This window comes from Oncorhynchus masou, chromosome 1, assembly GCF_036934945.1.
Source record: "Oncorhynchus masou masou isolate Uvic2021 chromosome 1, UVic_Omas_1.1, whole genome shotgun sequence".
NCBI classification, from domain to species: domain Eukaryota; kingdom Metazoa; phylum Chordata; class Actinopteri; order Salmoniformes; family Salmonidae; genus Oncorhynchus; species Oncorhynchus masou.
The window spans coordinates 52,121,097-52,132,803 of NC_088212.1; the positions used below are offsets into that span (position 1 = coordinate 52,121,097).

The following is an 11,707-nucleotide window of genomic DNA, read 5'->3' on the forward strand; positions in this document are numbered from 1 at the left end:
TTAGTGGATGAAGAGCTCCTCGAAGTTGACAAGCTGTTTAATCTGCTCAGTCTGCATGGAGTGTCTTCTCAGCAATGTCTTAAACTTCAGATCCCTGTGGAAGGAAGGTGCACAGGGGACGAGAGGTTTTGACCCCGGCCCTGCTACAACACCCCCATTCAGATTCAGTGCTTTGGTGCTTCCACTCAGGCTGGGGCAGGTTGAGGTGGGGCTGACCCCGATGTCGGGTATGGGTGCGTGGGGGTTAAGAGGAGGCAGGTATCCCGGCCGGGTGTGGGAGATATGATCCAGGAGCAGGGCCCCCGAGCCTCTTCTCTCCAGGTTTGCGGGTCCCCTTCTCTGGGCAGTGTTCTCCAGGGACTCCCTGGAGCCTGACAGGGTGGATGACCGGCTGGTGACCAGCTTACGCTTCTCAGTTCCCCCTACAACACCCCCTATGCCTCTGTGGGATTCATTACACTCTGGGTGGCTGCTGTGGCCGAACTGGGGCAACTGGGAGTCAGAGCTATAGTGGTCCATGCCGATGTTGCGGTGGCGGACTACATTCTTTAGGCTGGACACGGACAGGTTAGGGAGGCAGCAGTCTAGGGAGGTTTTGTCCACTGGGAGGACTGGTTCATGAACGCCACAGGGACAGTTGGGGCAGCCTCCTCCGTCCCACCGGTGCAAGAGGTTGGGGTGGGAAAAAGCTGCAGCGCTGTCATAAGACATCTTCCTACTCAGGCCTCTCCTTCGTCCTCCGCCACCTCCCTCGCTTCCAGCCACCTGAGATAGAAAAAATGTACGTACAAATGTATTATGATATAGACACATGATAAGTTATTTTTATTATTACCTGCTCCAAGGCCCTTAGCAGCCCCGTGGCGTCTTTGGCGTCGATGCTCTGGTGACGGGCGAGGGTTGGATGTACCCCGGGCCCTGCCCTTCCGGACCCAGAGAAGGCCAAGCTGTTGACCCAGAAGGAGAGCTCCTCCTCTGGGGTGATGTCCAGCAGCTCCTCAGTCAGGCTGAAACAACCCACACACATACAAAAAAATACACATTTGGCTGGAGTAATTGGCAGTTACTAGTGCAGTGCCATGTTAGCAGTTTAGGGGTTAAGTGCCTTCAAGGGCGCCTACTCTGAACCTATTTCTTTCCTGACAGACATGGGATTTGAACCCCTGCTTCTCTTGGCTACCTACTTAGAGGCCTTGCTCTGCTGCAGCAGCAGGGATGGAGGGATCTTCAGCCAAGGTTCTGAGTGGAGCCGCTGGACATGGAGCAGCTTCCCCACCCCAGGACTGTGGCCTCGTAACAGGTTAGGGTCCCTGGTTGGGGAGCCTGGCTGAGAAGAATCAGAACCAGTAGAACCAGAGATGGTGGTTCCCCTTCCACCACCCTGGTGGTGCTGGTGCTCCCTGAGGCCCAAGTGGGGGCTCCCTGGGTGGGTGGAGGTGATGGCGGGGGAACCCTGTGGAGGGGTGCGGAGCTGTATGTCTGAGGGGGACATGCAGCAGGTGGCCGAGCCAGGGGTGCAGTGCATGCGCTCTTCCAGGTCGGGCGGTGGAGGCACGTTCAAATACTGCTTGGTCATCTGGCATCCCGAAGGTAGCTTGTCCGTGGTGATGATGATGACCTATAATGTAATATAATATAAATAATATAAAACATAATCAAATTTAATATGTGCCATTTAGCAGACACTTTAATACGAAGGTGACTTATAGTAGAGCATGCAAACATTTGGCCCCAGAGTAGGGTTGCAAAAATTCAGCAACTTTCTCAAAGTTCCCAGGTTTTCCAGAAATCCTGGTTGGAATACTCCAGCAATCATAAGTTCATAAGCACAAAATCTGGAATCCTCCAACCAGAAGTTCTGGAAAACGTTTTTGCAAACCTACCCAAGTGGGAATCAAACCCACATCCCCACCTCCTTGCCCTTGGCCTTGCAGGCATCCAGTAGGACTCTCAGGGCCTCCTTGTCCCCTGCATTGACAGCATAGACCAAAGTTGAGGAGCCAGAGTGGTCGTTCAGACTGGGGTCGGCTCCACTCCCCAGCAGCAGAGAGAGGACATCCACTCCGGCCTGCTCCAGACACGCATGCATCAGAGCAGTCTTACCGGCCTTATCCTGGATGTTTGGGTCAGCACCACTCTCCAGCAAGTACCTGTGGGGGGACATGGATGTCATGTTGATCAATAGTCTGTGGATCAGTGAACTCCTGAAGAGGAGGTAAAGTGTATTTTTACTTGGCAACTCTATGGTAGGGCAGGGGTGGCCAATATTATTCATGAAGAGCAGGTGTTGGTGCAGGATTTGGTCTTCAATGTATTATTTAAGCCAGGTGTGTAATTGTTTTGGCTATAGTGAAAGTCTGCACACACACTGGCCCATTGGGGATACAATTGGGCCACCCCTGCTCTGTAGTGTTTTCCTCCTACTCCTTAACACTAACCCAACCCATATGAGGTGTCATGGACTAGTGACTTACTTACCGAACCATCTTGTGTTTGGGCACGCTCTGTGCGTCCGTGTGGCGTGTCCGGCACGACACCATGAGGGGAGTCTCACCGCGCTCATTGCTCTCGTTGATGTAAGCCCCTCCCTCCAGCAGCAGGCGTGTCAGACGCAGTCGACTCAGGAACACGGCCTTGAGTAGGGAGTTCCCATCCGTACGCACCTCCGTTACGTCCTCCATGCCAGGATCAAAGGTATAGTGGCTCTCTAATGCAGGTACTGGTACTGTGTCTTATAGAGTCATCATTAGTGCAGAGGCAAGTCTGTCAATGCCCTGTGGAATGTCAGATAGACAGAAAATGTGTCTTAGTGTTACTACAGCATTACAGCAGAATAAAAGGTGAAAGGTCATGCTAATGCAGGTAGTGTTACTGTGGTTTATAGGGTCATCTGTGAGATTCTAGATGTAACTTTGTCATGGCCCTGTGGGAACATATATAGACAGATGTGTTCATAGAAATATAATTACTAGAGTATTACTAGAGTAGATTATATAAGGATTCCCCATTCAAATCAGTGTGCTGTGATGGGTAGACCGGTGGCCATATTGAGTGTACCTATAACTGAGGGGGTCTGAGTTTTTGTTTCCGCTGCTTGAATATTTTGATGTGATGCCTTTTTTTTAGATTTTCTAAAGGTTTGAGGATAGATTATGGTAATATTATGAAGTCATAGATTATGGAACCATCTTGGACCACACAGTATTTCCTGCTCCTAACACCTAGGATATCTTCAATTTATTCTCAGAGAAAGTGAGGACTAAGGAGGACCAGGGAGACGGGCTATATCCCAAATGGCACCCTGTATAGGGAGCTGTGACACCCTGATCTGTTTCAGCTGTCTTGTGCTCGTCCCCACCCCCCATCAGGTGTCCCCTATTATTTTTAACCATTATCCCCTGTGTATTTATACCTGCATTTTTGTCTGTTGCCAGTTGTTTTATCACTCTTGCCACTTGTTTTGTCAACTCTTACCAGCATGTTTCCCATTTCTCCAGTTCCCTAGTTTTTTTCCCCTAGTTGTTTTCTAGTCTTCCCTGTTCCAACTTCTCTGCCTGTCCTGACCCTGAGCCTGCCACTCTGTCCCTGGTTGACTCTGCCTTGGATTACAAACCTCTGCCTGCTCTCAACCTGCCCTTTGCCTGCCCCTTTGTTTATAATACATATTCTGAGTACAGAACTATCCGCCTCCTGTGTCTGCATCTGAGTCATATCCTGAGTCGTGATAGGAATAGGGTGTCATTTGGGACACAGACATGCTTAATTTCAAGGTGTGATGATATTTGAATAGTTCTTAAAATCAGAGGTTATGTAATAAAACACCCACTTAGTAATCAAGTGATGCATTTACTTCTGTGGTTCTGTCTAATCCTTGTCCTTGTCGAGGAGCTCTGTGTATGTGTTTTGTGCCTAACCTTGTCCTTGGTACGTCAAGCATACACTCAATATACAGACGCAGTATGTTACACAACTCTCTCTCACACACACACACACACACACACACACACACACACACACACACACGCACACACACACGCACACACACACACACACACACACACACACACCTCTCGCCCAAGACAGCTTGAGTACATACAAAGGGACATCTCTTTCTTCAAGACATGTACTGTAAAGGAAGAAAACTTAGTCCTCTCTGACCCTCCACTCCTAGAGTGACTGTATGACGGTATGCAGCACTAAATTCCATTGTCTGCTTGGCCTTGTGTTTTTGTTGCTGCCATCCAATGGACTTTTGTAGAGAGAGAGAGAAAGACAGAGAAAAATATTGTTTGTGTGTGTATTCATCATCGCTGTGTGTGTTTGGTCATTTCAAAAGGTAAGATATGCGTAGGAAGGTGGATAACATGAGGCATTCTGAAAGCTATGCCGCTTTCAAATAACCAGAGTCCAATCCATTCAGCTGCCTTTTGTATTGGAGGGGTAAGGGTCTGCTTCAATAGTCTGCTGCAGTAACCAGTATCACTGTACTTGGATAGTTCCAAGTAGATGGTTTGTAGATAATCCGTAGTTGTTCAAAAAAACTGTCAACAGCAGTTTAACTAACCATCCACTAGCCCTAACCTTAACACTTATCCAAACCGTAACATTAACCCTGATTCTTAAGCGAATCCTAACCACATACTTTAGCAACAGACAGTTTGATCTGTAGACCAGCATTTCAGACTATCCAAATAAAATGTAACCCAGTATCAGACTGAGAGGCATAGCCACAGTACTATTGTAAACATTAAAAAAATATACATATATTTTTCACTCTGATTTTTAAGGGGATGTTGCAGCACCCTTGGCACCCCTACTTCCCACGGCTATGGTGAGAGTACAGTGAATTAAGTTTGTGATAGAAAAATGTCAGCTCTAAGGACCAAGGACTTTAGTGTTTAATGACCAAAAGGATTGTCCTTTTATTTCATGCAATGTCAGGTGATTTATAGTCAACCCCAAAAATGTGTGGTATTACATTTTTCCCCTCAAGCCGCTGACCAGATTGATTATATGATAACCTCTCTAAAGTCTATGCAATAGAATGTTTGCAGGCTGATGTTAATCTATGGATAAAGCAATGTTAAAACAAAATGTAATGTTCACATGCTCATTGACTATCAAACAACAAAATAAAAAGGCCTATAGGGAGGAGGTCAGAGACCTGGCAGTGTGGTGCCAGGACAACGATCTCTCCCTAAACGTGATCAAGACAAAGGAGATGAACGTGGACTACAGGAAAAGGAGGGCTGAGCATGCCCCCATTCACATCGACGGGGCTGTAGTGAAGCAGGTCGAGAGCTTCAAGTTCCTTGGTGTCTACATCACCAACAAACTATCATGGTCCAAACACATCAAGGTAGTCGTGAAGATGACACTACAACGCCTATTCCTCCTCAGGAGACTGAAAAGATTTGGCTTGGGTCCTCAGATCCTCAAAAGGTTCTACAGCTGCACCATCGAGAGCATCTTGACTGGTTGCATCACCGCCTGGAATGGCAACTGCTCGGCATCCAACCGCAAGGCCAAGCTTCCTGCCATCCAGGACCTATATACCAGGCGGTGTCAGAGGAAGGCCCTAAAAATTGTTAAAGATTCGAGCCACCCTAGTGATAGACTGTTCTCTTTGCTAACACACGGAAGGCGGTACAGGAGCGCCAAGTCTATGTCCAAAAGGCTCCTTAACAGCTTCTACCCACAAGCCATAAGAATTGCTACCTGGACTATTTGCATTGACCCCCCCACCTGCTTTTTTTTACGCTGTTGCTACTCGCTGTTTATTATCTACAGATAGTCACTTTACTACTTGATGTATTCGGTGCTTGTGACAAGTAAAATCAGAAAAGTTGAGGTTGACTTTGGAGTGCACAGAGAGAGAGAGCGTGGCACAAAATATTGCATGTGAGATTACAGATCCTTTTAAAATTCTAGAAGATTCGTTCTAGGATTACTTTTAAATTCAGAAAGGATTTTTGCCCAAAATATACAATGACACCTTTGTTTCCTCAATGACATTCAATTCAGCATAAAAAAGGTGCAAGTTTAAGTTTGTTCCATCTGAGCGAGTCTGACCACAAGTCAGAGACCACTGATGATACACCAAATGCATTTAATGGATGCTTTTAATCTTCTTCTAATGCCTCTTAAGGGGAAAGTAATCAGAAAGTAACTGAAAGCAATCCGACTCGTTACTGAGTTTGGGTAATCCAAAATGTACTGATTCCCATTTTGAACAGGTAACTAGTAACTAACAGATTACATTTAGAAAGTAACCTACCCAATCCTTACACACTCAGGTTACACACTCACACACTCAACACAACAACATTTGATGCAATGATATTTTGTGATACAACATCTGTTGTATACGTTTGCAACATAACAACTTTAAGACAACCATTGGGCAGTTTCTTCTCAAAACTTGTGTAATTATTGTTGTGAAAAAATACTCTGTTGTATCACAACTGTTGTGCCAAATACATTCTACATGTGTGGCTGCATGTGTTTGCAGACAGGAGGAGGTGTGTGCTCTCCACAGTCAGGGCCTGTCCCAAATGCACCCTATTCCCTATAGCCCAGGGTCAAAAGTAGTGGACTATATATGGAATTGGGTGCCATTTTGGATACAACCTCAGAGGCAGCAGGGCTTGTGATGAGGGCCGTCTCTGTGGGGTGGCATTTAAACCTCAGTCAGCACTTTGCTTTGAGAGCCCGGCCCTGCCCTTCAAACTGCCTGAGTACAGAGAGAATACCTGATGAGACAGTTTGAGTCACAAATAGCATCCTATTCAATATATAGTGCACAACGTTTGACCAGGTCCTATAGGGCCATTTTGGACCCAAACAGTTCTCTGTGGCACGGGGAAAAAAATAACAATTTCCAACTGTTTTGGTTTGAGAGTGAATTATTATTATATATTGGCAATATGCACATTGCTAAGTCATAAATCACAGAACCAAGGTTGGGGTTAAATGCGCTTACATTTTCTAAATTAATTCAAACATTCAATTCATGAATTAGAAGTCATCCATCCATTAATTAATTAGAATTATGGATGACTTTTAATTAATGAACTGAACATTTGAATTAATTTCCAAAATGAAAACGCATTTAACCCCAACCCTGATCCATGTTGTTGAAAGAAGGTTCTTGTCACAAAATTAAAATGAAATCAGATGGGAAATATGTCAAGATAAATGTGAAAATTATTAGCTCAATCAAAATGCCATCATTACGTTTCTGAGAAATGTACTGTCTTAAAAGTACATTCTAATTAATTTAAATGAAATTGTAGAATGTTTTCCATGCTAGTTCGTTTGATACCAGGATACCTTAAGATTCAGTCTTGGAGATGGAAAGTGTGTGGGTGAGTGAGTGAGTGAGTCAGTGAGTCAGTGAGTCAGTGAGTCAGTGAGTCAGTGAATGAGTGAGTGAGTGGTCAGGCCACACCCATCACAACTAGCATAATGTTTAATTTATGTGATATGCAATTTTCAGAGTGTAGGGCAGGCTGAGCTCATCTTATTCAGCATGTACACACACACACACAGTGCACAAGCACACAAAACCCCAGATGGACAACAGAACACAGCGTAGCTTACAGTCATTTGAGATTGTTTATCAAATGGTCTTCGAGGAAGCTTAGCTGGCTCAGTGGGATAAAACAAACAACTCACACCTGCTTTGCTCTTTACACACACACACACACACACACACACACACACACACACACACACACACACACACACACACACACACACACACACACACACACACACACACACACACACACACACACACACACACACACACACACACACACACACACAGTAGGGTAACAGTCACAGTCGAATAAATAACCAGGTGGTTGGTTCTTACTGTATGTATAGAAATAATACAAATATTGAAATTTGATGGTGATGGTAGAAAAGCACTCTCTGAATGAGACTCAACTGAACACTAGGGAAGGTACATTGCATCCCTCGATGCTGCACGGCAGAGATTATCCTGTACAATAATCTGAGTAATGTTATTTATGTGTTGTTGTTTTTACAATAAGGTTCAAATTAGGGTTACTGTGTATGTTTCTTAGTTGAGCATTTAAATATGGAATACATTGGTTCTTTAATATGCCTCATAAACAGATATCTACTAGACCATGTGAAGTTAATTGTTTTTCTACTCTACAGTTCAATCTCCCCTCCAAAAGACTGATAGCAACTTCAAGGGGGGATTTTTGTGTGTATTTGCTTAGCTGGGTGTGTATGTGTTTGCACTGAATTTATTTTTTTATTATATAGAAAGGTGGTTATTGTAAACAATATTTCCCATAATGACCAGAAACCTTATTAGAAAGCAATCATAGAACGTGATTGGGAGATGTTGAAGAGTCTACTACTCTCCACTATACTTTCCTATGATTACATTTGATTTGTCCATTAGTAATTTTGATTAAAGTAATACTTAAGAGGGATGCCCATATATCTCACACAGATTTTCCAGGAAATGCTTTACACAATTCAGCGTAGTGAACTATCAGCTCGCAAACAACAGACATTGGCAGAATTTTTAAGCAACAAATTATACAATGATGCTGTATGAGTGAGTTTTAAAAAGCTTTATGACATAGAGAAAATGTTATTCTTATGTAAACAACAATCTATTATTTTCACTATCACACGCATAAGTCTTACATGCTCATTACTAGTTTTAATTAAATGTGTGAAACTTATTTTTTCTGTCACAGAACTCACCCTCATAACACTTTTCAGTTATTCACTCGTCTAAAAAAATTTGTTTGATCTTTAAACACATGTATTCACAGCATATACACAAGTTATTTCAACTGAATGACTTACCTTGAGTTATGTGGTCATGAACTCCTCAAATCACCTGTGATTCTCTTCTGATTTTTTAAAATATCCTGGTCAAACAGTTGATCATTCACCAAAAGATGCCCACTGAGGAATGAAAGAGGGAAGGAGGGAGGAAAGGATAGTGATATGATGTTACGACCAATAAGAGCGATACCTAGTCAATTGTACAACTGAAATGCCTTCTGCATTTAACCCAACCGCTCTGAATCAGAGAGGTGCAGGGGGCTGACATAATTGACATCCACATCTTCAGTGCACAGGGAACAGTGGGTTAACCACCTTGCTCAGGGGCAGATGTTTACCTTGTCAGCTCAGTGATTCGATCCAGCAACCTTTTGGTTACTGGCCCAATGCTCTAACCACTAGGCTATCTGCTGAAATGTTGTGGCCTGTGATTGAAAGGCCCTTTGAGTAAGAGAAAGAGAGAACAGGACAACTATAGCAGAGAGAGAGAACATAACATCAGATGTGACAGTTGTAATGGCTAGCCAGAGAGAGAGAAAGATTTACATTGTAAAGTAAGAGAGACAGGGAGGGAAGGAAAAGAGAGAGTGTGACACAGGGATGTAGAGCAAAGAGTGTGGTGACTGGAGAGGATGAGAATGTTGGTAGAGAGCCAGAGACGAGTTAATAGGGCATGACGGTCTCTGCAAATTAAATAACACAGGAGACAGACAGCCAATGAGAACTCATTCTATTATTCCCATTCTGACGGTGCAGACCATGGGTCTGAGGTAGATGTTATGCGCAGGTAGAAAGGCACATACCCATTTTCTGTCTTTGCTGTATTAAAAAAATTGTGTTTGTGTGTGTGCGAGAGAGTGTGCGCGTCTGTTTGTGTGCGTGGGTGCACACGTGTGTGGCAGTATGTCATATCCCTTGTTTGAGTATCCCAGGTATTGTACTGTCTGTTTAAGTCTTCATAGATCTGTGTGATGACTCGGCAGACAGACAGCGTCAGATCCTGACACTCAAGGCTAAGGTAATGAAGCCAGCCTTTTGAACAACTCTAAAACAGCAAACACTGTTTAAGCGTCAGCACAGCATTCAGCCTGCGTAGACAGGAAGACAACAATAGGACCCTTTATAGCTAGCCCTATGTCAAAGAATCAAAATAACCAAACTTTTTATAGTCCCGTACCCCTTCAAACATTCAACCTGCAGCTGCGTACCCCCTCTAGCACCAGGGTAGGCGTACTCTCAAATGTTGTTTTTTGCCATCATTGTGTTGTGCGCGTGCAACACATACAAGATACAGTGGGGCAAAAAGGGTATTTAGTCAGCCACCAATTGTGCAAGTTTTCCCACTTAAAAAGATGAGAGGCCTGTACTTCTCATCATAGGTACACTTCAACTATGACAGACAAAATGAGAAAAATATCCAGAAAATCACATTGTAGGATTTTTAATGAATTAATTTGCAAATTATGGTGGAAAATAAGTATTTGGTCAAAAACAAAAGTTGATCTCAATACTTTGTCATTACCAGCAAAGGGTATATAACAGAGGTCAAACATTTTCTGTAAAAGTCTTCACAAGGTTTTCACACACTGTTGCTGGTATTTTGGCCCATTCCTCCATGCAGATCTCCTCTAGAGCTGTGATGTTTTGGGGCTGTTGCTGGGCAACATGGACTTTCAACTCCCTCCCAGCTCTCTGCAGGTCATTCACTAGGTCCCACCGTGTGGTTCTGGGATTTTTGCTCACCGTTCTTGTGATAATTTTGACCCCACGGGGTGAGATCTTGCGTGGAGCCCCAGATCGAGGGAGATTATCAGTGGTCTTGTATGTCTTCCATTTCCTAATAATTGCTCCCACAGTTGATTTCTTCAAACCAAGCTGCTTACCTATTGCAGATTCAGTCTTCCCAGCTTGGTGCAGGTCTACAATTTTGTTTCTGGTGTCCTTTGACAGCTCTTTGGTCTTGGCCAGAGTGGAGTTTGGAGATGACTGTTTGAGGTTGTGGACAGGTGTCTTTTATACTGATAACAAGTTCAAACAGGTGCCATTAATACAGGTAATGAGTAGAGGACAGAGGAGCCTCTTAACCTCTAGTGTCGAGCAATCCCGTATCCGGGAGCGTAATCATAGCATCAAGCTCATTACCATAACGCAACGTTTCCTATTCATGAAAATCGGAAAATGAAATAAATATATTCAAACACAAGCTTAGCCTTTTGTTAACAACACTGTCATCTCATATTTTCAAAATATACTTTTCAACCAAAGCTACACAAGCAGTTGTGTAAGAGTATTGATAGCCTAGCATAGCATTAAGCCTAGCAATCAGCCGGCAACATTTTCGCAAATGTTGTTTGGGGCGGCAGTGTAGCCTAGTGGTTAGAGTGTTGGACTAGTAACCGGGAGGTTGCGAGTTCAAAACCCCAAGCTGACAAGGTACAAATCTGTCGTTCTGCCCCTGAACAGGCAGTTAACCCACTGTTCCCAGGCCGTCATTGAAAATAAGAATTTGTTCTTTACTGACTTGCCTGGTTAAATAAAGGTAAAAAAATAAAATAAATAAAATAGAATCAATCCACAATGTGTTTTTCACATATCCATTCGATAATCTAACAGTGGTGGCAGTTGGCTTCTCATCAGAAGCAAACGGAAAAATACTGCAGCTGGAGATTACGCAATAATTGCGACGGAGGACACCAAGCGACCACCTGGTAGATGTTGTCTCTTATGGTCAATCTTCCAATGATATGCCTACAAATACGTCACAATGCTGCAGACACCTTGGGGAGAACGTGGAAAACATAAGCTGACTCCTAGCTCCTTCACAGCCATATAAGGAGTCATTGGCATGAGGCAGTTTAAAAAATGC

General features: G+C 43.9%; 1 protein-coding gene across 1 annotated transcript; it reads right to left on the bottom strand.

The window, feature by feature from the left end:
- Positions 1-2,681, bottom strand: LOC135556443 (ankyrin repeat domain-containing protein 34B-like). Its single transcript, XM_064989692.1, has 5 exons — positions 2,479-2,681; positions 1,913-2,150; positions 1,185-1,618; positions 836-1,007; positions 1-765 (listed from the first exon to the last, which is right to left on the bottom strand). The coding sequence occupies exons 1-5, from the start codon at positions 2,679-2,681 to the stop codon at positions 1-3; spliced, it is 1,812 nt and encodes a 603-aa protein (XP_064845764.1).
- Positions 2,682-11,707: the final 9,026 nt, after the last annotated feature.